This window comes from Varroa jacobsoni, unplaced genomic scaffold, assembly GCF_002532875.2.
Source record: "Varroa jacobsoni isolate VJ856 unplaced genomic scaffold, vjacob_1.0 scaffold_544, whole genome shotgun sequence".
Taxonomy (NCBI): domain Eukaryota; kingdom Metazoa; phylum Arthropoda; class Arachnida; order Mesostigmata; family Varroidae; genus Varroa; species Varroa jacobsoni.
This window is the reverse complement of record NW_019213446.1, coordinates 64826-90856: the sequence shown is the minus strand read 5'-3', so window position 1 is coordinate 90856 and position 26031 is coordinate 64826. Positions and strand designations below refer to the sequence as shown.

The window sequence follows — 26031 nt, the reverse complement described above, 5'->3', positions numbered from 1 at the left end:
TTAGTATGCTATCTTGTGATCACTATACACTAAATAATCAGCGGCATGAACAGTCCGATCCCGTTCCATATTTGGTCAGCTGACGTCATTTAAAGTACGTATCTATACGTAAATATATTCAACGCGTAAATATTAAAGTACGTATACATTTGGCTGTTAGCTAACTAAGAGCAGTTGAGTCTGTCTATGTCGCTTCTGCTTTTTTACTGATCACAGATGTTCATCTCTGTCATCAGGTACGCTCGGATCTCTAGAAGCTCGATTCGAATTTTGCAATGTACGTAGAATCGAAAAACGCTAGCTAGTAAATACAGGAGACAAGAGAAGTGACGTTTATTTAAAAAATCCGCCATTAGCCACCCCATGATTTGCTCGCGGTATGTAAACAGTGACGGTCTGCATTTGCAATGAGTGCTCATCGTCAAGCAGTTGCTGTGCGACGTAACCGGAGTACATATATAATACGTACAAATGTAATAAGATGGTATTAGAATATATCACCCCAAGAGGATAAAACTGCATTAGACCCACTCCTGCGTATCAACTGCTTGTGTGCGGATGGCGATTAGGTATATCACAATGGTGGAAAGATAGAGCAAGCTACATGCGCAAGCGTAGACATACCGGTGCTCGTAAATGACATTTCATCGTGTCCACAATGTACTTGGACTGTATTTTCTGGATTTTTTTTTGCAAAATTATTGCACTTTAATTGTGGGGATCGTCCACGAAGCTGGGCGATGATCCTTTTTTAAGCTTAGATGTGTAAGGCCGGTCACAAGTTCCGAACTAACTGACATTGTTGATCTTCTTCATGTTTTTCTGACAGCTTTTGCTCGTTGCTGTTGTAACGTGAAGATGGTTTGATGTGTTTGCGCAAACTAGTGCAATATTCATCAGCAAAAGGATTACCACCCACTCCTATAGGTTATTCTCAGTTTGTATCCTTCCTTGCTGCAACCTATCCACTCGTCCGCTTCGCACAGGATCTATGAACTGTCCATACGAATTCAACCAAGGAACTTGCCTAGATGCTTACTTATTTAAAATCATAATTTTAATATTAATGCGCATTCTCATTAGCGGAGCTAACTCGATTATGAACTTTTAGAAGATGGACTTGTTTTCTCGCAATAACAAACAGAGCATTGCTGCTGGCTGTTTCGCGCTCTGCTATCACGGTTTCGTACGATAACTAGAGTGTAATAGGCCCGCTGGTAAACAAACACCTCATCGTCAGGTAAACATACATCATATCGTCAGAAGAACGACGTTGTGATTGAACATAGTGAGTACAGTGTCTAGCATTGGCTTCATACATTTACGTATTACTTGCGTTCACTCGACATCGTGCCGTTATAATACTGAAAGTGTGTGCGTATATTTATAATGTCCTTCTCATAACATAAATTTAATACGATTTAAGTACACCACAAAAAGTAAGCTCTACTTTTTGTTCAATGTTTAAGCGATTCACTCGAAACTTCAAGTAGTTGTACGTAGTTCAGATGAATTTCGTAAAGGAAACCGAGAAAGTCGAATCCGACGGCGGAAACAGGTAGCCGGATATGAAGGTAACGGTTATTACCAATGACAAAATAAGTTATGAAAAAAAATAAATTTTAGTAAAAATACAACAGTATACAGTTGCAGCTGGAGGTGATTTCGTCAACATGATTTTGGCTCTTCATTTCATTTCGCAGTGACAACTCATGGTCGATGTTGCGAACTGCTGAATGATGATGTGTTTATGATGAATCTTTCTGCTCGAAAAGTTTGGCGCCGTTGATTCCACGAACGTTGACGACGCACGGCCGTACTAGGAGTCCATGTCCAGGCTTACATCGAAAATACCTAGTACCTCCAATGCTTCCATCGTGCTTGCCGATTGGCAACCTGAATTCCACCCCAAGGAATGTTCCTTCCTCGAACTGGAGTGGACCTGCGAAAAGGGTTAATCGGCACATTAGCTACATAGAGTGTAACATAAGCATTCTGTAGAATACGTTATTTACTATATAATCCTAGGGCTGGGTTAAGTGTCGTATTTCCTGTAGACTTTCAACGAAAAGTCGATACGACCTTTGGTGTTTTTCTATCTCGTTTTTAATCGCCCCAAGTCGCTCTAGCCCTTTGCTAGTATTTCTGGCTAAATAGTTGCTATTCCGAACTAGTTAGAGCCTTATGATGAGCCTAACCTATTGTACTTTTTGCCACTTCCCTCCCAAATATGAGCCTTTCGTTATGAAGCCCTCTCGCCAAGCCAAACCTATCCATCAGATCCATCTTCAGAGACTGTCTAAACGTGTACATAGAAACTCGATTTGCCATAAAACAAGAATAGATGCTGGTACTACTAAGTATACATAATATTAAAAAAAAAACTCAGATGTTCAAGAATTTCCCTTAACTTGAAAACCTCTTTTGTGTATCCTATATCGATCGCTGGCCTTGGCCAACTAATACAATGCAATTTCGGACTTATTAGAAAAAAAAAGCTGCCGTTTGTAGTATGTTTTTGTTACAAATATCAAGCAGCCTCGGTCGATGCACTCTATAATGGAAACGAGTCGAAGCTAGAAGAAAGTCGTCCACGTCTTGCGTGACGGAATCCGTATATTGATATCCACATAGCGTCTTGTAGGCGAACGACTGTGGATACATCATTTGGTTTTATCTTGTTAGTCTTTTGAGTTCGACTGGTAGAAGCATGTCCTGTTTCGTAGGTGGTTCTTTTTTTAAAAACTTTTTTTTTTTACGAAAACTTTAATCATACAGCCGAGTAATCTGCAGCGAGATGATTAATGTATTGTAAAGAATTGAACTCCTTTAAAACTTTTTTTCTTCGAAATTCTGTTCATGGAATTAACTTGTTTACCGATCCCTTGTTAGCAATCGTTGGCGACGGCTAAGAACGGTGATCCTTGAGTACACAGCACACTTCGAAGAACCTCCTTTTCGGCGAAACAACATTTAACGTATAAACTCTACGGAACACTTGCAAGAGAACCATTTCTACGCGGACCCCTTGCGACAATCAAAGATAGTAACAATAGTTGTCACAAAAAGAACAATATATATTGTTTAAATTCCGAGGATAAAGTATATGTACCTAGCTTGAATGGAAGAAACCAGTGCTAGCTGTTCCCTGCCCGATTATACGATACAGATTTAACATTTACTTACTGAGTATAATCAAAGAATTTTTGCAGTTTCGGTTTGCTTTTTTTTTTTTTTCAGAATAGTTGTTGAGGTGCAATTTCATATATCATAACAGGCTCACTTCTACAGACATGGCCTAATGCACATAGTAGTCCTTTGCCGGCTTTTTGTTTTGTAATCCTGCGGTGGAGTCTTCTGCCTGGATTTAACCAGATGCCCGAAATTTTTTCTGGCGTACCACCGACGTTGCTGTCTAGCATGATGAAATGAAAGACAGTCAACTATACGCATTATATATATCGCCCGCCTAGGCAAAGTCAAACCCTGCTAAAACCCGTCTCTCCACATTCTCCATTGTGAGACAAATGTACAGCAAGGGCATTTTTATTTTACAAAAATGCCAACAACCAGCACTTAATAGAAAAGCTCATAGCATAAATCTTAGTCATTCCAAGTAGACGTGTTCTCTACTTAATGCAAGTTGGTCTGTGCTATTTTGAAGGTGTTCAGATATATAAAAATTAGTATAATGTGCTTTATTTAATAGAAAAATTCTCTCTTGTGAGAAGGGTAGCGAGCCGGTATTTGATTGAATATTGTTCTACGTAGCCGTATCTACCGAAAAGGACGGTACGAATCAGCCACGCACTTCTATATGATACTTGCACAGTAATAAAAAAAAAAAAACTTTGTATAGAGTCGTAAGCAGAAAACAGAGAAAATAGTGCCGAGATAATAGATTGATGGTAACATCACATTGGAGATCTGTGCAATAGACTATTTGTTCTAGAAGAGTATCTCTAAATAGTGCGTATATAAAATACAGGATAGATAACATAAGCGTTCAAGATAGTACGACAGCTATGAGGATAGCGCGAAAAACACATAAATTATACATTAATCCAAATGGTAAAGGAGTGAAACGCAACCCCATGCCAGTTTAGCGAAAGCTAATTACGATATTGCTTAGTTATAACAAACTTCCGACTAAATATAGGTTGAACTTTTCTGGCTTCAGGGTCAACGTTATACTTGACAAGTTGTTATAACAAGCGCCAACTTTCTTGCATGTGTGTAACGAGTATGGCTGAATACTGCTAGCGTTTTACCTAAATGCTCCTATTGTTCCTACGCGCGCAGGCCAACAGCAGCAGTCCGCAATATGAGCTTGTCAGGTTTGCGATTTATTTTGATACATGAATGTCGTTCTGGCAATTTCAATAGTAAAACACGACGAAAGGACGCAAATTTCGATACAACTTTTTGAACACAAACTGTCTAAGCGATTTCCACTACACACGTAACTTCAATGAACGGTACCCTCTGGATCTATAAACAGATCTATTCAATGAGCCCGTCTAGCCAGATTATTGCAGCTCGGAGAATTGTTTGAATAATTGAAGAAAAAAAAAACACAGAAAACTATGTTTGATTCACTTGTTTATGCTGGAACCAGACTAATAGAACTGTTTAATTTTCTGCCGAATCATTAATTCAATTATATACACGTGAGCAGCACTAAGCTTTATTAGCGTTTTGTGATTTTAAATTTATTACAAATTTACCTTCACCATTAAAGGAACCTTCATTATTTTTCGACACATCTTTGAATCACTATCACCAGAGAACTCCTGATGCGAAACTATTATTTTTAGTTTCCCTAATTGTACAACTCGCCATTCACGATAAAAATTCGATTCCTAATTTACATTGTGCTCGTGTCGACTCTTTATTTTCCATATTTATATAACCCGCGTTTTTTAGGGTTACTAGCCCCAAAAAAAAATTCTTCAAATTATGAACGAACGAACTAGTCGGCTTTTTTTTTTTCTTTATTAATACTTTCACGACTAAATAGGCGACTGCATTTTTCGCCGCAGATACCTTGCTGCTTTCTTTCATTTGTGTTCCAGACTCCCTCGAACGATGAGAGAAGATCGAGTTGCGGCTTTACGCGCTGAAGATGTTTGCGAAGCAGGTAACAGTCGTGGGATGTGCTTCTTCATCCCGTTGCTACTGTTCTCTTCCCCAATAAGCTGTCTGCTACGATTGACTTTTACTCGGAAACAGACCTTAGAACAGGAGCGTAAAGCCTAGGAGAGACGCAGCCCTGAAGAGTGACAAAAATTACGTGCGATCATACGGAACGAGCCATTGCAGGGCGTGGAAGAGCGTTTCTAGCAAATAATATTTTATTACCACAGAGTCGCAAGACCAACCGTGATTTCTTCTTCTTCTTCTTCTATAACAGCGAAATTCCCATTTTGAATGTGAACCCAAGCGATTCTAAATAACATTCAACTGAGACGACTCGAAAAGGATTCGCGAAACAAACCATCATCATCATTACACATATGTACGACCTCTTGCCAGGCAAGCTTTCGCTTAGAAAAGCAGACGACCAATATTAAATTAAGCTGAACTTGTTTATGGATTAATCCAGAGAAAATAAGCCATTCTTGAAGACCGCCGTAAACGTACGCAGTCGATACAGCGACAGGATCAATGAATAATAGTTTCTTCTCTCATTCGATACTAGGAGAGGGCAAAGGTCGATAATTTTTATAGTATTTCAAATATTATCTATATGTTTCCAGTGGCGAAAGGATCGGAACCTGACTTCCTTCTTCGCTCACTCAAATTATTCTGCAGCAGATTAAAACGAAATAGTGAAGCGTTCTTATGCTATAGCATGCAGCTTATAATTCATATTATCAATGAACATACGGAATACGCTGGAGGTTCCCCAATTCCCAATTCTAAGCGAGATTTTCCTAACAAACATGTCCGAAACCCTCTTCAGCCGTTTTAGCCGGTTGTACGACTGTGTACATTTCTTCCTCATCCTGCTAATTCCTCAAAAAAAAATTAGAGATTCGAATAAAGTATAGATGGAGGCGCAGGTAATAGTTGAACTCACCAATATAGCGCAGAATGCCGAGTTCCTTCTGTACGAAAACATTCATCCCTTCACGTAGCCAATTGCAGCTCTTTTTCAACGTCGTCGAGATAATCTGTTTTTCGCCTTTGTCTGCCCATCTATCTGCATTCGCTGTACCTGCTAGTAAAGCTGCTGCTGCTGCGGCGGCGGCGGCTGTAGATACTCCCTTATCTCCTTTATCGGCTTTATCATGCTTTTCTATTTTCTCCGCCACCTTGCTTCCGCCCCCGTCTCGAACGCTGACCGCGGTCTGGGCTGACTGGGAGACGCTAGACTTTCTCGAACTTGACGTTGTTGAGCCCTCGGTGGGGCTACGTGAGATGCTTGCGTCTTTAATCGACTCATCGGACCCAGCTTCCTCTTCAGGTAAGATTCTGTAAGGTATGACAAAACGCACAAGCAAAGCTCGATAGTAGATGGACATTTCTGTTATGCTAATTTAAAAATACATATAGAAAACAGACAACAACTAGTCAATTGTTCTCCGTTTCTTTTCTATTTTGTATTCGATTATCTTTATCAGTACGCACTTTTTATTACCGTTGGTCTATGTTACCAGTATCTGCATGGACAAATTGATCGAAGTTGCTTGACTTGTTTACAACGTCAACATGTTTACAATGCTTTTTTTTTTTTCCCCGTTAGCGCTGTCGTCGGCCTTCATGCTTCACAATACATCCAAAGGGTTTTTTTACACCCAGCCACGGATAAACAGTGAAGCGCCATCACGAGAGGGATGAATAGCAAAGAATCGCCAAGAACTTTTGCTAGACAGTCGTGCTCCCTAGAGGCGATCGCTTACTTGAATGCTAATACATGACACAATAGGGCAATACTTGCCTGGATATTGGTGTCCATGGTGATTTTTTTACGTCTGTATAAATAGCGCACGCACGCAGCTTACTTCGAAGGCATCGAGGTGCAAAAGGCTCGGACACATACTTCAGCGCATTATCAACCCCTCCGCGAAGTTGTAAATTTTACGGCAAAGGGCTTAGCCTTCTTGATGACCAATTCGACCCCATTAGTGCATCGCTTACGCGGCCCAAATGCTTGTTGTTCTGTGAAAACACTCTCAATAGAGCAAAGTCATCCGCGTATAGGATAGCCGTTTTTGACCTTTTATATCTCTGAGGGCACAGTGCGTTCATACGAGTCGAAAAGAACGACGGGCTTATGTCATCTCTTTGAATAAAGCCGGCACGTGGCATTGAGCAAAGCATGGGATCCTTTGTTCTAAGGAGCTTTTATGGTCTAGAAACACCGCAGAGACCTACGTTCTGCCAGACTTTTTAAATGTCTCTTTGCAGGTTTCACTTATTAAATATAGTTTTACTTGCGTTTCTAAAACTTAATGTTAGCGTGTTAGCAATGACCTCTTTATAGGTGGCAGTATTTTAGGGGGGGGGGGGGGGGGTGCGAAAAACTTTCATCATTCGAATGTTCTTATATGTGTGTTGCCGTTCAGCTATAGGCTCTCCCATGTATATACACATGTATGGATACGGTGATCGCTACGTTTGCCCATTTACCGTTCCAGAATCTTCAATGCCCTACGGCGCTGACAGCGAGTTTGATCACCAGTAAAGCTACGCCTCTTTTGTAAACATTAAGCGAAACAGAGAACTGTTCGAGACAGCCATGGAACATAAGTTCACATAGTCAATTAAAGAATTTATTGTTTTTATCAGTGCACATGTCCGCATACAGGAGAGAAGATTTCAGTCGGGAGCCTTCGCCGGAAAACGATAGAGCAATCGTAAAGCACACATTGATAATTATTATTGAGACCAGCGCTGACGTAATAAACGTTTTTGTAAGCATTACTAATAAAGTTGAATAATTCGGCTAGCATTATATGGATTCAACTTATCAATATTCATTTTATCTTTGCTATTTGAACGTTGCCTATATCCAAAAAAAAAACACAGAGATCACATGTTTTAACTCGGTTTTTTTCTGTTGCGGCCACATGCGTTACTAAGTAAAAAAAGGACCTTAGTGGATTTTCTTAGATACGCCGCTTCAGCGGCGTCTAATTGATCGAGAAAGCATTAAATGATCTTCGAGCTCCTCGAACCTCTATCTACAGATAGAAAAAAAACTCGACCAGCAGGGGCAGCACATAAGGGAACTACAACCGTGAATAACATTAAGTTTAAAACTTCTTCCCAGAAAGGTATCTAGAACTTTATACCCGTTCTGCTATAGTAGCTTACCGCAAAATTTAGGCATCCAATCGGCAAAATCCACGCACAGTTATCCTGGACTGTATTCTAGATATGTGCTCTCAAGCTCATTAAGCAAGAAGAACTTATACGAAGTTAACTTTAATGCCATGTTGCATCTATTCGGAATAGAAACAGTGATACAGCGTGGAATTTAAACTCGCTGTAGCTATTTCGGATGACAGAACAATGATATGACCGCACGTTGTGCCGCACACTTGTTATTATAGCATATAGCTAATTCTCTAATTATACATGTAATTATAAATTGCTCGGAAACATATATTTACCTTTGCTTTATGTAGCTAATATCAAGTCGATTATTTATTAGTTCAAACTTACGCAACCGAAAGTCTTTTTGAGTATACCGTTGGAGCCAGTTGCTGTAAGATAATTATAAATATGACTTCTGTTTTTATGATCGTGTTTATAGGGGGTGAGTGGGGGATATACTCCATAATTCAATATGAAAAGGAAAGATATTCCTCAAGTAAATGGAACAATAGAATCCACTATTTTTGGAGCCTTCGTATTTTTTTGCCAAGGCTTTACATTATTAAACAAGTATAAATGTGATATATCTTGTTTAGTAAGACGAGTAGTAATTTATGTCATGTATTAGATGCATCGAAGGGAAAATGATTTACGGCACTAGACCAACAATCACCTGAAATAGAAGAAAGCTTTTACACCTATCCAAGGTGCTCAGCATGCTTACCCTGTGCTCGTCTTTAACGCTGACGAATTAATGGTATCGTCAGGTCACAAAAGATCTTAAATACCTGTCGCAACGGACACACTCATATGGGTGTCCCAAATTAGTTATACTCTGTCTGAAATTCAGGCTTCTGCAAGTCAGCTTATCGTATGATCATTGTCGATCGTAAGTTGGTTCTTTACAGCTAAGGGCAGGCTTTAAGCTAGCTACTAAAAGGATCGTGTTGAGGAATTTTTCATACAAGGGCATTAGGACATACGTTGTTGTTCAGCACGCTGAGCTCAGAAATCATCTGAGATCTCGTATTTCTTCAACGGCGATCAGCGCAAATTTCGCTCAAATGTATGTGGCAGTATTTTCAGATTCGGTCACTTACTGCTTCATAGATGCTGTACATGCAAAGCACGATAACATTTTGCCATTATCAGTGAGTGATAAAATACAATAATATCTAGATCTGCTAAAGATACTTAGAAGATTTTCACCGACACGTTACAACAATTACCTTTTCTTAGGCAAAAGACTAATAATTTAATATATCCGCTGATAACGCGAGCATACTCTTGGTTATTAACTGTCATTTGGTGAAACATGATTAGTTATGATAAATGTATAGTTTGAACGTACTTCATCAACGTTTGACGAATCCTTCGAAGTATCTCGAAAGTATTGCTTTGGGCAGGCGGACGACGGATCCCTTTACGACGAACGCTGTGCAATTACTAGACTAAATAAAACCGACCGGCAGATTTAACTTTTAAAGGGTTAGTACAATATCTTAGAGCCATTGCGCAAGTTAAATATCAGGGCACGCTTCGGATTAATTCAGGCTTCAGTTTCAGAGTATTTTGTCAACTAAGACCTTCAAATAATAGTCTCGAAACAAATTCAGTAGGTTAACTTTACGCCAACGATATTACGTTCATATCACGTCACGGGATATGAACACCCCCGCATGTTTGCCCCACCCGTTTCGCATGCACTTCAACAGACTACCCAATCGCGCTAGGACACGCTTACGAATCAGAGAATCGCAGCTTTCTGTACGAACGAATTTTCGTTAAGTATGTGCGTACAACACTGAAGAGTTTCAGAAACTCGTCGTTCCTAAAATAGTATCTTTATCACCTTAGTTTAAAGGGGGAGTTCACGCACATGTGGATGCTTTCGGCTTCAAATGGTCCGACCATTTTTATCTGGCCGTAATGGTCTTTCAAACGCTTCCGCTATCTTTGAAACATAAGCGCTAACAATGGGTGCGTTCAAAACAAGCGCTCTCTATTTGAGGCATGTACAAATTGTTGACTCATATCATCGACCCGTTCAGCCACGTTGCTCCTTATTGCCGCGGCAAACGACGGACGGACACAACTATCTCAGAAGTCTGTTTCGTAGTGTTACATAAACGCTACGTAAAGGCAAAATGTCTACCCATTCTAGCCACTACAGGATGGATTTTCTGTGGTAAATAATAAAAATCACGGGTCCAAAAGCAAAGCTAAACAGCGAATTAGGCCTCGCCCTGTTCTATGGTATAAAACTATTTTTGCAAAAGATTTTTTCAAACAGGTGTTTGCCCTTCATGAGACCAAGGCGATTTAGGTTTTCTGTCTTTATCTTGAGCAATTCTTTTGTACATTGAGTTACATTTGTTGACGTCTGCCGCATCACCATGATCTGTCTCCGGGACTGTTCGGGTGGATTAGACGTATTTTTCATGTGTAATAATAGAGGTATAGCCGTCTGTGTGGAGGTGCGGACGACCTATTCCAACTGATCTAGCGCGTATCGAGTGGAATCAAAGGTAGATCGGAAAAAAACAAGCTAACAGATAGCTCCTCTTCGTGAGTCCCCACAGAAGTGTATTTGGCGCTATTGCTTTTTGCATTCTACACTCGTATCACGTAGCCACGTCTGACTTACTTAAAGACAGTGATCGCGACAACATGCAGAGGTCATATTTGTTGACCTTTATACTTTGTAAATATAATAATCATCTTTTTACAAATTTATCGGGGGTAAATGGCAAAAAACTTTATCAAATATCGTAGCTCTGGAAGCAGTATTCATCATTATGCCAACCAATCAAATAAAATAAATAATACTGTTAATGCATTCTATAAAGTGTTTGTGCTTTTCTGGGGCGCACTGCACCCAGGACCGAAACGTAGCGTGAGTCACCCAGTACTGATCTGTACTTTCTCAACTAGATTTCCTTTTCATTCAGCTGATTGGCCCATGAAACGTAAATGGACTTCGTTCTCTTAATACCTTAATTATTGATTCCTAATTAAATATGATTCGACAACAATAAAGGTTTCTGCGTGACAATTAAAGTGATCTAGGCACTTTATTCCTTGCCATTGTTTAATATGATTGAATATATAGTGCCCTGTCAAGCTAGCGTGTTTTTGTTCGCTGCGCAGTAAATGAAAATTTTATCCCACGTACGCGGTGTGTTTAGTCTGCGCGCAGTGTTTTTTTCCTCTCATTATTACTAGTCTCTACATGTACCGTAGTAACGGCTCTTCTACGTTTGCCCAAGTGAGTAAGTAAGAATCTATATGTTCTGCACTTAAGTAAAGCAAACCCGAGTTCCATTTTAGAGCATTAGCTCCCAAAAAGAATTCGCTGATGCCTAAAACAGTATAATGAACAAATTTAGAAGAGTAACATTCGATAATAATCGATTGTTTACGGTCACAAACTGATACGACGTTAATCATCAGTAGCTACGTTGATGATTGAAGAAAAGCATCTTCAAAAATTGTACGTGTTTGCGACGAACGTAACTCTTCAAAAGGAAACAAGTATAATTAACAAATTCTAGTTATGGGCAAAATAGAACAATAATAGTTATAGCAGTCTGGCTTCACATGTAAAACATGCACAGAAAATATGTGCGAGACAAATTGTATTCATATTATACAGTGTGCAGTAACCTGATCAGTGACTTGATGATAAATGACTACTCTTCACTCATTTACCTCCTCACGCGTCCAACAAGAGCGAAGACCCCGTGGGCTGGTGGACATTTGAAGTACTCGATTCCTCCAACGGACCCATCGTTCTTCCCCTGTGGAGTATCCAGTTCAACGCCAGCCCAATAACCAGAAGCAAATTTAGTCTCGCCGATGAACCGGAGAATTCCTTTACGCTTATTACCAACCAACACGCGATCCCCTACAGCGAGTTGGAGCGGCTCGACAGAAGGATCACTGCCTACCCGACTGCCACGAAGGCCTGTAAATTGATCAAAGGAAGGCACAGGTATCATCTGCTCGGGGGTGTCGTCAATCATAGAAATGAATTCACAGTTCTCACAGGTCTAACCTTTGCACATCAGTAGTAGCAGTTCTACTTTACAGCTATTGATAGACTTATTGTTATTATTAGTCTTATTTGTACAATCATTATTTACATAGTCTCTAATAACCTTTTCTTCTGTTATTTCCCATTGATCTCTATCATTTCATTGAGCAGTTGGGTTTGGGCAGTGTGAATATTTAAACATTCTCAAACTGTCCTATATACCTGAAATATTACCCACCGCCCCATGAACAACAACCTTTGAGCGGGCTATCGGTACTGCAATGTTTCAGCAAGATTAAAATATTATAATAAAGAGCTATTATGTGAATTTTTTTATTAGATGCGCAAATAGATATACAGCAAATAATATTGTTTATACCAACGGGTAATGCTGCTTATCTAATTCTAATCTAGATTTTTGATAAAAACGTTTACTCTACACAAATGCGATTCACGCACCCAATTCCAACTAAGATACGAAGCGACAGCGATCAATTTAATGAGGTTAAATAAGATGACGGTAAACTAGGAAACATCAAAATAAATTCAATGGCGTACTAACGTCGACCGTTATTTAGATGCGTTCGGTGCCAATAAACCTGGTCAGATTACGGATACTTCAGGAGTCGAAATACCTTTCGCAATTGGCAAGCTATTCTTTCGAATTTCACATTATCGATTCGTATTTGTACGCACCTTCTTCTCTGGACAGTGTCGTTACATGAGAATGAAATGAAAGAGGGGGCAACAGTTAGATCCGATCTCAGGATTCAACTTACCGGTTTGCACTTTGGAGGTTACGTGACTGACATCGAGTTTGGGAAATGAGAAAATACGATCCTTTCGTGGAGGCGGATCCGTGAAGCTAGACTGACTGGGCCTGGACACCTTTGTGATTGGAACGAAAACTCCATGGTTTGCAGGGCAGTTAAAATACGAAACTCCAGCTAGGGAGCCGTCATTTTTCCCAGAAGGTTCCTCGAGTTCAACTCCCGCCCACACGCCCGTTGCGAAATGAATCGTCCCGCAATAGCGAAGAGTTCCTATCTGAAGCAATTCATATAGAAAACAAATAAATATGACAAAGTAAGCAAATTGCTACAATAAACAAAACAGGTATGTACGGCAATTTAATGCCCTACGTAGGGCTAAGGGAAGCCCTATCTTAAGCTTGGAAATAAAATTATGATGCTGAAGAGATTACGGTAACAGTGGGTAACATATGATGTGTAGTCAAGCATTGAAGATTGCCCTTGCGAATACTCTTCCTTGATATGAAAACTCTTCCTTAATAATTTAAGAAACATCTAGTTTACTGTATCTGGCGCGTCACGTTGTCGCAATATTGGATACAATCGGGCTATGTAGTGTTAACATCATGCTTCTCGCCACGTACCTTGTTAGGGCTGACCATAATCTGATCGCCAATTTTTAGTCCCAAGGATTGTAGTAGAACTCTTCCGGACACTGATGTCTGCGGCGAAGCTAAAATTTCATCTCTTGAATCTGAACGAAGTAAGTCTTTCAGTGTAACAATCGCATCTTCGGGCACGAGGTCTGGATCGAGAGTGGGCGGTATCACCTCATTTGGCGTACGCCCTAAATTATCTATTATCGTCAGTCGAAAAATCGATATATACGTGTTGAGTTTTTTTTCACATAAAAAAAAATACCTAAGGACCGTGATAGTAGGGACTGGCTCGAGTTTGAAAACACCTTGTTATTATCGACCATAGCACCGTCATCCTCATGCTTACCTTTAGTTAAACAATGTGAATAGACAGATTCTGAGTTAAGTGAGTTCCTTATACGATCTTTAAAGCAAGCAGAAGTAGCACTTCTTCTTCTTTTTTTTTTTCGGTTTTTGCAGGTTGTGTATTTTATGAACTGTGTATGAGATTTATACGTGTGACTTTTCGAACATTTACCACGCATTCAAAAGCAGAACGTCGGTATACAGTATACAAAAATAATTAAGCGGCTTACCCGTGACGTTAATATTAGCTCCATATTGGACGAGGAGTTTCGCTGATTCAACGTTGAGGTTCGCAGCGGCAATATGTAACGAGGTGCCACCCTCGAAGTCATTTGACGTTGCCTCCAGGTCGGAACGCTTTCCGGCTTTTAGCAAAATCTGAAAAGTTTAGATCTCCTGATGAATGTAATTCAATCATGGCTGTGTGTACGATGTATGCAACAAGTATAAACTCTAAATGTTCTTTGTCCTAGTCTCATGTCTTATTCTGTGCTAATCCTATACATTAATTCTAAGATTCTATTCAAGGTCATAGAACCAAATTATATATTTCGTGCCGCGGTTATTTAATCCCGTTATTCGGCTCATTGTATGCTAATTGGAATCCACGTTTTTGTTTTTTTCTGTAAGTCGTTATTTTTATTAATAATAGTAACGATAAAGGCTGGTTTTATTTGTACATTGTTGAAAGACTTGATGCCTTGCACTGTTAGACCAAATCGAAGGTTTGCAGATACAAAAATAAAATAGTCCTCTTTTTGTTACTATGTTTTTTTAATGTTACTATGCTTGTTATTCGTTGCTTGAACGAAATCGATTTATTTAGTATTACTCATCGCAGATATTAGAAGAAGAGAGAAAACAGTATTCAAGCCTTAGAAACCCTCAAAGAGCCGGGTTCGAATCGGCTTTTTATACGACCAAGTTTCGCCGTTGCTTGCGCTTTCGAACGATTACAGACGCACCTGTACATACATATACATTTTATGATAAATAATATTATAGCTTAGTATGTAGAACAGTGGCGTCGAAATGCGGCGCATGCGTAGACAGAGGCAAGTGATAATGTCTTTTACCCTAGCTCCATAGCTCAAAAGTACGGTCCTATTAATTAATGCGTTGTGTTACCGTGCATGTCAAACAAACAGAGAACAGAGCCAACGCGCGAACTCGGCTAGATGGTCAACTCTTGTAAAGGAACCAGCTAAGCTAGGAAAAACCTCACCTGTGTCCTTAAGAATACAACGACGTTTTTATCGGTGTAATCAGTACAACATCATCACTCCGGGTATGCTTAATTTTCTGGGTGGACACATCTTATACGGTGGGAAGAGAAAAGGATCCGACATAACCTGTCCCTTGTGCCTTCTCTTGTGATTTAGTGCGAGCTTCGCTGCAAATAGCTCACCGTAGACCGTAAACGATATTTTGCACGTTGTTGGTCAAAGAATTTATCTGAATTTAATGAAGTTACAGTCAGACAATAAGGCGAGCGACGCCGGTCGTCATCATTCATTCCTATCGGGAAGCTATTAATGCTTTTCCCGTATTATACCATCATTAGTGGAAAAAAAATAGGGAACTTCATGTTAAACGAACCTCGTTCTCCTATGACGGGAAAAGAGGGCTAAAATTTGGCTTTCGTAGAGTTTTGCCATAGACCCTGCTAAAAAAGCGCTCAGGGCTTTTGGCAACAATGTCATCAGGTAGGTTTTCAGCACATATAAAGCTCATGAAGAACTATAGAGCAATGAGTCTCCGACGAAACGGAAAAGGATCTTGTTGGAAGGACAACAAAATCCAGAATATATAAGTACGGGACGCGTAATATGTAACAGTCATACTAAACACTTCTTTAGCTGCGGAGATGAATACCTTCTGTTTTTTGTTATGTCACCGCTATAAGGTAAGTATGCGTTGTCTTTTTTTCGTAACGTCGTTTACTCCGTCAGAGCTGACACGCTGCAGGAATGCTACTCTTGAGTAACTAGTCTTTCAAGTCACTATAACCGAAAAAGCAAATAACCCTTATATATAAGTATATATATAGAAAAGGAAAGATTATCAATTGAAAAGAAGCATGGCAAGTATGACTTTACATTGAAAACATTTCCATTTTAGAAGTGTTCATACACAAACATGCAGATCAATGACTTCACGGATCTAATTTTTGAATCTACGTTTAGTTACCTCGACGACGTTGGGGACATCGAAGAATACAGCGTAATGTAAGGCCGTCATGTCTGTCCAACGACAACGCAATCTGAGATCGGCACCCCTGTCCAAGAGGGCTGTAACAGTTTGGCCTGCCACAAGAGGCCCTGCGAGAGCTCCTCCCTTAGCGGCATAGTGAAGTAGGCTCATATCTGTCAGGCCATCACGATCATTTACGTTCGAGCCTCGCCGGAGAATCTGGTTGAGATCCGTAGACCGCAATGAACCATAAACATACTTTTTAGCTAATAGTAACAGTAGTGTCAATAAATTAGATAAATACAATAAATGTTAGATTTTTTATTGTAGACACGGAGGCTTTCAAGCATGAAATAGGCCCTAATAGTAAGTGCGTTGTAAGGCCTCTTCAGTGGTTCTGAAAATTGTGGTAATTGATTTTAAATACTTTCTTTATGCCTGAAGGCTGAGAGTAATCAGAAAACGATAGTTTAGAAGCTACTCTTCCTCGAGCAGAAAATAAGAATTTAGGGCTGAGCTGGTTCAGCAAGTATTTTCGATGTTATTCCTCGTAAAGCTCGCGGGCATAATGAGCGCATCGGTCGATGTGTTCACAGAATGTGAACTGGTTCCTAACGTGTTTGTTCGTGAGACAGCTGTGGACACATAAGAACCCATAGAACGAATCCAAAATGGCTGCCTATTTCTTGTAGCTGATGTTAATAATAGGCAAAGCTTCATACTTTTCTTCCTGTTTCGAAATATTTCGATGAGAATATTTAGCTTATTTCTGTTATTTCGAATGTTATATTCTTTCAAACGCGGCCGAATGTGCCAGTCAACCCAGTGCTAAGTATGAGTAATAACAGGAAGGAAGACGACGAAGAAGAGGCTGAAATTAATCTATAGAACTTAAGCATATGTTTAAATTCCTACTATATGCCAAACGTTTCGCTTCTGAATAGTCCGGAGTTTGATTTCGCTCTATTTGCCTCTGAAACCCTGGGTGGACTCAGAACCACTGTGACATCTTTACTTTCAAGTAACATTTTTCTTTTTTATATTTTTTCGCCGGAAATTAGACATTATAGTAGCAAGCGCTGGTGTCAAAAAGCTAATGTAATTTTTTTATGAGCTAATTAGAGATGCAGAATTTGCTTGGTTGGCGAACACAGCAGGCCAACAGTGACGCTCGATTTGTAAGAGACATCTTCAGTAAATCGTAATATACCGGCCATCCCTCAGATAGCCCTATATTACTTATTTGCCAAAATGACATTTAGTGAATGAGCGCACGCACCAGCTGCATGTAATCTTCACCACGACTTGGAATAGGTATTCACGTTTTATGCCTTTAATAGAAATACGTCGTTTAGCTATAATACACATACGGAATGGAATAAAAACAAAATGGTACAGGTTGAATGAAGCAAGGCGTACAAAAAAACACTATACATAATATATTTGATGCGGGTCGCAGCTGAAATTTCCTTAACATTTTCGGTATCTAGTAAAGTGAATATATTTAATTTTCTAAATAGCTAATAAGCATTACTATAAGTAGTTGACATAAATCTTATCATAAAAACAATATTTAAATGGCCAGTATGAAATTTCTCCGTTTTTCTCATCCGCCCACGTAAATATGACGGTGAAATTCATAGGTCATAGAGGTAACGAAGTCGTATCGAGAGTATTCTAGCTGGCGTACATGGAATCATCGATCGGTGTGCTAGGACACCGATCGATGATTCCAACGGTGCAATTCGTAAAAATATATCTGCCACGAAATCTATGTATACATTGATATGGGAAACACAATAGCTAAGCAGCCCTTCTACAAGCGAATCATTTAACATTGTACCTCAGAGGCGATAATGTGCATATGTTTCTGCGTTACAGGATTCCAGTGTCGTAACATGGCAAGGATCTGCGGGACAGTCGTAGCTTCGCTCCTCAGCAGCTCCATACAGGAAGTACACTCGGAGAAGTTGTAGTGACGAAGGCCTTCCGATTCGCATTGTGGACAGCGCGGCGCTTCAGCCGATGGGTACACTGGTGGTGTGTTTATTATTACAATTGTAGGAAAACACAGCACAAAATTAGAGGGACGACATCATTAGTTTGTTTAAACAACTGATGAAGTTTCTTGCTAGGCTTTGTCTTGTAAGTGTCAGTGTTAAAGATGGAAGGATTTAATACGTGTGACGCAGGGAAACGTTACGTAGGCTTGTGCAGATGGGAACTAGATTGGTCAGTTTTTTCTTTATATCGAAGATATACTTCCGCTGAATCTTCTTCTAATTCGACTGTTACATACTGAACTGTGAACACTTTTAAGGAACAGCATTCTTGATACGCTAATATTGCAATTATAGAACAGAAAGATGTTGGATTGAAGTTGAAGTAAGATCCATTATGAAAGTAGTAACTGTGGAATTTTATTGGAATTCAAGATCTACCCTGGCAGCCCATTAAACCCTTTACCAATTGTGTGCTTCCTTGTTATTTTCACTTGGGGCCTTTCCCCAAGTGAGTTGCCCGACCCGACGGAGCTGCGATCTACATCTCCTGCTGGGTTAACCGGCATCGCCCTGAAACAAATCGTGCAATCCGTCGTTGATTGATGATGCTAGTACCAGGTTAGAGTAAATGCTAAATATCTACGGAAATTAATGAAGACTGTCACAGAAGTGACCCAATCGAGGATTCTTCCTTTCACTGAATGAGTTTAATTCAGTATTCACGCAAGATCAATTAGAACGGTTATCGAACGCTCTTGAATTGTAACGTAAGCCCTAGTTATGACTGTCTAGCTCCCAATCGACAAAGCGGAGCATTCGCAAACTCGAAAGGACGGCAAAACACTAAAATAATACAATATTTTATGATTGACAGAGTTCTGCTTATCAGCATGTAAAAGTACCTGACCTCCAGGCCAGCTTGATAATGCCAAGAGGAGAAAACTCAGATTCAATTAAAGACAAACTGAACGTGAAGTACATACTCAACTGTCTGCTTTACAAATCGACCAAACATATTTGGAACCACTCCCGGTGTTTTCTCGTAAACGGGCCAACTATCGATCACATAATGTCCTCATGTATGATGGTCGCATTCACAAAGACTAGCAATCAATAAATAATCATATGTGAAGCATACTATAAGTTACTCCATCAATAAAAGAAATAAACTGTGACACAACTTTAGATTATATCGGGATAAGTATGACGCTGTTATGAATCATCATGTTAACAAACCGCAGGCGACCGCTGATTAAACGGCGACTGTTCATCTTCTTATCGAGTCAGAGCGTTGCTAGGTGAGTGTCCCCCGGGAAGTTTATCGGAGAACAGGCTCGTCGTAAGGGAAAGCCCTTCGCCATGTCCTTCGAAGTAGCTGTCATCCAAATATACTTTCACCAAAATTATCCATTCGCGTTGTCCATTTGCTCTCAGGTCGCTATCACTTGTGCTACACTGTGTCGAAGCAAAGCATCCGTATCTGTCACCGACACTCTCTACGGAAATTCACCTGTCTGAAAAGGCTCAGATCGACACCAACTAATCGGCGCGCAGTGACATCTGACTAGTCTGTTATTTGTATGTCCCCACAGACAAGAAAGCTTTTCCGCTTGAATTCGTTTCTTGTTCAGTATCGAACGATCAGATCGCGCCGAATCAGGCTGGTTAAGGGTCTTCAGCGCCCGCCTAAACAGCAGTAATTAATCACTCCACTCGACCGGACTCGTCGTGCCGAAGTCGCTCAAATGTCGTCTTTGTCAAGATATACCACTGCCATCACCAGCAGCAACGACAATAATACTGGCTCCGCGAAGGGACTTCAGAGTCTGCGGACCACAAGCACCATTGGTCCGTGGCTCGGTGTAATAGCTCTGTAGTTGTCGTTTTCGTCGTCGATACGCCTTTTGTTCGCAACGAATACAGCCCACACTGTACTGCAGCGTAGTAAGCACGCGTGAATGCCGCACAGGTGCATCACAGCTACTACATCAATGTCTAGATAGGACAGACGTTATTACTACGTCTGCGTCCGTCAGGTATCAGGCTCATGTCTGTTTATGATGTCTCGTCCAGCCGCCGCCGCCGGCGATGAATCTATTCTATCCTGTTAAAGCTAACACCGATGGAACTGTATAGAATACATAGTATGGACAAATAACATATACTAGTCAGTCAGGCCGGCCGGCCGGCCGGCGGGCGACAGACAGAGAGGCCGACAAAAATAACAGAAGTGCGCACCCGTCCTGGCAGCGCAGTATATTACGGGCAAAATGTAAGCGACTGGTAGCAGTGACGGCAGCGAGCCCGACAAACAAACCAGTAAAGTAAGTTAACGACAACGACGTAGAGGTCATTGCCGCTGCTGTTCGTACCAGCAGCTGATTAGGCTGCCAACAGCTATTTCGATGGGGGAGACAGCTGCTCAACAAGTCGTTTGTCGGGCCAAAATGGCCTGCCTTTCTGTGCTGCAACTTCTGCACGGTTGCGGGCGCTGCTTTTTCGTCGTTCAGGAACGGCCTCCGATTTCTCTTAGCGCGCGCACTCTTCCGCTCTTTCTGTAAATCATTAGCACACAAGTTAACTGACAAACTGACCAGCCGAGCGGTCGTCTGATTCTTGCATTATCTGTTGCTATTGCTGCTACGTAGAAAATCGATTCCACTGATGGCAAAGTTAATACGTCTCGAATAGCATCTGGCGCTGTGGTAACATATTAACAGAAAAAAAAAAAAACAAGTTTCAGCACGTCGTGTGGGGGCACGTTGTTATAATCATCGCCGACATATGGCAAGCGGTTCAACATGAGCGTGGCAGCAGAGCTAAACGATGTAACACAGGAGTCATCCGTCGCTGCTGCTGCCAATAACTAACATTGAAGTATGCATTACATTAGGGATAGTCGTGTGTGGAGTTTCGGCCTTCCGTTCGTCAGTTACTCCGATAAGTACCTATTATAGTATAACATTGCGGAATCAAACCGTAGAGAAAAAGGGACAAATTGGCTTGTTGTAGTAACATGAACTATGTGCCACGATATGTGACTTTCTTACATGAGAGACGTTACGACGCCGGACGCTGATTAACTGTTGTGCAACTGAGTTACTCGAATCGCTTTGTCCTGTATGCGATATGATCACTGAGATACAACAAACGTACGTACGTACATACGCACAGAAGTAATTGTATGTAAATAGCACTGCAATGTTGTTCTCCGCTTGACCAACGAACTACGGTAGGGATCGGCGCGTCAAGGATTGCGTCGACTAATGTCACTAGTGACTTGTCCTCCCTATAACCGAAGCTGGGCCCTAGCGGGTCGAAACCAGTTGGTAAGAGAGCTTTGGCCGTCGTTTCTCGACTCCACTTCACTTCGACTGGTCGGTCGGCCGGTCCCCTACCTACAGATCGAATGAGAGGTTAGGCAGCGTACAACAGATAGCACAATAACAAGGTCAACAACGACGACAATAAGCCATGGTTTTTGAAGCGGCAACGTAACCCAACTGATATCTTCGTAAAACAGAAAAGAGGCATGTTGTTGTTGGCTTTAGGTAATATTTATTTTCGTTCTCGGTATTGCCAGTCGTCAATCGACAGGAGACCCTCCCATTGATTTGAGGCCGAACAATTGCAGCCACCGCTACCGCTACAGGAACAACGCGGTAGCGACTTACTGCCATAACGGTCGCTCCGTTGGGTATGTTCGTTTGTTTCTTTACATATTGCACGTTTTGCGATGCTTACGCTGCTACGGTATTACCGTTGTCGAGCCATACGGTCTCTCTATATTTAATATCGTGAGTCACAGCCGCCGGCCGTCATCAATATCCCTAATATTGTTATTGTTACTGTTACAGCTTATGCTCGTACTGCTGTTTGGGAGCGTCGCACGCATCGACGTAACTTGCGTCGCGCATTGCGTCGTGTCGTCGGGTCGCTATGAGCTCGAGGCGTGAGGACTCCCACGTAGACTAGCAATAGCTAGTGCACGAGGTAGTGCCGGTGATTGTGCAGGACTGATCCATTGAACGTCGTTCGGCTGGTTTGGTGGCAGTTGAAGCGACAGGTGGTAGTTATATCGCCGCCGTCGTTACTGTTCGTTTTTTTCCGTCGTTGTCGTCGTCCAGTATCGCGCTGTTGCCTTCATTGTTGTCTTTTGGTACCTGTTAGTGGTCCAGCCGAAGCAACGACAAGTGATGGTAGGCCTAACGCTATCCCTTTGGTCTTAGGCCATATGGTAAAGCTGGCCCGCTTATGTCGATTGAGAATAAGTAGAGAACAACTGATAGATGTGAGCACGATTTAGTAAGGGAATAGAAAACGACTTAGCGTAACTCATCGCACCGAAGCATCATATTCATACTGCCGTCGTTGTCGTTAGAATTATGACAATATTACACGCGAACGCGCGTTGATACAGAAGGATTATCGTCGCACATTACTAATCATTGCCATCGGAAACAGATAAGAAAAGGGCATAGTGTAACGCTGGCCTGATAAGAAAACAACGACCGAATCCATTCGTGAATGACAGATAAATTCTTAGTTAACAAAATATTCATGGGTCAAAGAAAGCGGCAATAAAGGAGCATACCTAAATAGCAACAATGAAGAACGATGTACGGATTTCCCAGTTCTTCTATTTTATTATTTTATTTATTAACAAGTATATACGTTATGCCGCAGTCAAACTATTCTTAGCAATGAAATAGTCATCAGCGACCCAATAGGTGGAAAAAATGTACGCTTTTTTCAACGGCGCATTGAAGCCTGTGCTCCCCAGTATCTAAAGTTAAACTCCATAGGCGGATCGCCTACAGTTTAGAGACATCTGGTTTCTTACAAGGATTATCATACAGCAAATAACCCAATCATTGTCGCCTTCAAAAGTCATCTCCATGTTGGAATAATTTCCGCATTACGAAATCCTAACTACATTTTTTGGCGGCCCGCTACAGCCCTCTCTGTTAGTCTAAAATACAATTCACTCTAGACAAACAATTATGTCTTAACGTTATGTCTTTCATTTGAACTTAACTAAGTTATCACATAGATAACTATTCAAGGTCTATGGATCTTACTTGTATGGATGCAGTGCCAGCAACCAAACCGCTGTCAAATAAAGGAAGACTCGTTCAATGTGATCGTACATTGGTAACGCGTTTGCTAAACCTAAGGCCACGTGGCGGTCTAGGCTCGAAACCGGTCTAGGTTAATAAACGCACTTGTTTCGTGCTTGAAACCAATATTCTCAAGCAATGCCCGACGCTTGAAACATCGGACGTAAATCTAAAGACATTGGTGCTTATATATAAACAGTAGACTACCGTTGTACTGACTGATCATCAAAAATTCTCGCCGCATACACAGCATACGTCGAAGCCTAACCCCAATGGCCACTGTTGGCTCGGAGCAGCGGATGCTAGCCTTTGGGACTGAAAGAGTGGATAAAAGCAAGTGATGTGATAACCATAAAAGTTATCGGAAGGGTCGAAGTTACACATCTTTTATAAATTATGAATGGGGGAGGTTAAGCAAGTTGGTTGAAAAGCTAACTTCATTCTAGATTTCGTTTCCTCCGGCCCACTCAACCGAAAGAAGCCGCTAATGTAATTAGGGCAGCTTCGGATACCGTGTACGATGAGACTCGAGTGTTTTTTGTCGGCTGATGGCCACTTTCGGCCCTTCTCGGTCTTTGGACGTTCGAGCCGTCTTGCGAAAAGGCAAGTTGCAGCTTTGAAACGCGCACATCTAGAGTGAACGTCGATTGGGCAAGGTCGGTCGAGATTATGAAGTAAATTCTGTTCGACTTCGACGAAAAGGACATAAAGCTAAAAATATCATTAATAATATCATTCCAATGATGACCTTATTTAGGACCATTTTATTAAGCAGTGATATATCTTTTGTCAAAAGAGGATTCAAGAAAAGACGAATGGTGTGTCATCCTGCTGTAAGAAAATGCTGCATGAATTGGTTATAAAAATAATCGCTCTTTTCTATATTTCTATTTTGATCGGCGCATGAGCCTAGATGTATCAATAGTTTATCTTCAGTTTGTATCACTAGTCTATTATATAGAAGAATAAACTATTTAGTAAATCACTATCAATATAAAACGCGTTGTAAGATGACTTTTTTTTAAATGTCGCGCGTAATTTTCATTTTGCTCATTAGCTTGATAGCATACATGAAGCGGGTCAGAAAAAAACAACTCTATTAAGTAACCGCAAACAGACAAGTACCTGTGAACGAGTGCAATTTGTGAATGATTGAGTATTACATTATTTCTTATCTTTTTGTGTCTCGTTTCTAATTTGATACTCTTTGTTAGCTATTAGACTTAAAGCACTCTCAATTGGCTCATTGCTTTTGTGGTACGGACTAACGCGAAATGATGTATCTCAAATTCGATGGAACTAATGATATTCGTTTTGATTAAATGTAACCGCTTGAGAATTTGACATGAACATCCTAAATAATTTGAAAAATCATTACCACTCAGAGTAATATTTAAGGTAAGGAATTTAAAAATCAGCGCGATGCCGAATGTCTGCAAATTGAAACCCTGATCTGTCGGTACGTACACTTTGTATCTATAATGAAAACTGGAAATTACATTATAAATGTATTTAAATAAAATTCTATTTAAATTTCTCTTTTATCCTTAATTCCGTTTTTAAATTATTTCTTGGGTTAGTATGAATTAATAACACCATGTCCTGTGAAGCTGTGCATGCGTTCATTAAAGGGCTAAAATCCTTTTAAATATGATGATTATTAGAGAGGATCTGCATATACGCTATATATATATATATATATATATATATATATATATATATATATAAGAGTACATAAAACAAATTCATTAATTTTGTAATCACTAATAAACAACAGCACTTCTCGTACTGATAATTTAGCTCCCTACAATTTAGGTAAAGGTTTACCTAAGTGACGTCGAACGGTAGCTCCAACATGGTGATGTCTCTTGTCGAATTCAGGTGCTTCAACACCCACCCTAGCCAGTTCCGCGGTTTTTCTGGCTTCCTGGGCCTTTTCTCAGCTATTTGAGGTGACGATCACCGCTTTAATGTTCAACAGAATCTCCTCGGCGTGGTACAATCAGAGTTGTTCATCACTGAACCTGCCCTTCTAACTAACACTCAACAACTTTCACAATATTTGCACCATGTAAACACTTTAGTTCATCTAGAGATTGTTTCTAGAAGCCTTATCAACTCAATTTGTTTACTACTACTGTCATTATTGACCAAGTCAGCTTGTCGTTAGCGGTCTAAATTTTGTCATGCGAAGTAATTATATCGTAGTTCGTGTCCGAGTGTTGACGGTGAAGATAGCGCATGTTCGCAAGATAATTCTAATGGTAATAATAGGTATTCATTTAATTCAACTATAATATCTTGACGACATGCTTATTACCACGTGCCAGTCACACACTGTATTAAACAACAAATACACATATTGCCAACAGAAGCAAGCCCCTAACGAGGGGGCCAACTCTTGGCGGCCTTCCGGATTTTCGGCCAGGGGTTCCCGGCCATTTGATTGACCACTTCGCTCATCTGTCCGACCATCGGCTAGGTGCGGGCCGTCAATGTCCGAACATTTGAACCTGATCTCCGTAAACGAATCTGCGCACTAAACTCTAACGTTGTCAAGACGGTTCTTCTAACATGATTTTATATTCACATCGTATC

The 26031-nt window shown here is 40.6% G+C and overlaps 1 protein-coding gene and 1 long non-coding RNA gene across 4 annotated transcripts; one reads left to right on the top strand and one right to left on the bottom strand.

Moving 5' to 3' along the window:
- Positions 1-309: 309 nt before the first annotated feature.
- LOC111261295 (CAP-Gly domain-containing linker protein 3) lies at positions 310-26031 on the bottom strand. 3 transcript variants are annotated; one of them, XM_022834667.2, is made up of 10 exons: positions 25261-26031; positions 18777-18883; positions 18154-18344; positions 16308-16529; positions 14348-14495; positions 13758-13969; positions 13141-13408; positions 12037-12292; positions 6083-6477; positions 310-1942 (listed from the first exon to the last, which is right to left on the bottom strand). In XM_022834667.2, exons 2-10 carry the CDS (start codon positions 18877-18879, stop codon positions 1749-1751), a joined length of 1989 nt encoding a protein of 662 aa, XP_022690402.1. In that variant the 5' UTR covers positions 18880-18883; positions 25261-26031; the 3' UTR covers positions 310-1748. The 3 variants fall into 3 exon arrangements, with proteins under 3 accessions (XP_022690402.1, XP_022690400.1, XP_022690404.1); XM_022834665.2 differs by lacking the exon at positions 25261-26031 and adding an exon at positions 19550-20509; XM_022834669.2 differs by lacking the exons at positions 310-1942; positions 25261-26031 and adding exons at positions 4529-5272; positions 19550-20514.
- LOC111261296 (uncharacterized) lies at positions 6330-7962 on the top strand. The gene is made up of 2 exons (XR_002680907.2): positions 6330-6469; positions 6749-7962. It is a non-coding gene; the product is annotated as an uncharacterized LOC111261296 (long non-coding RNA).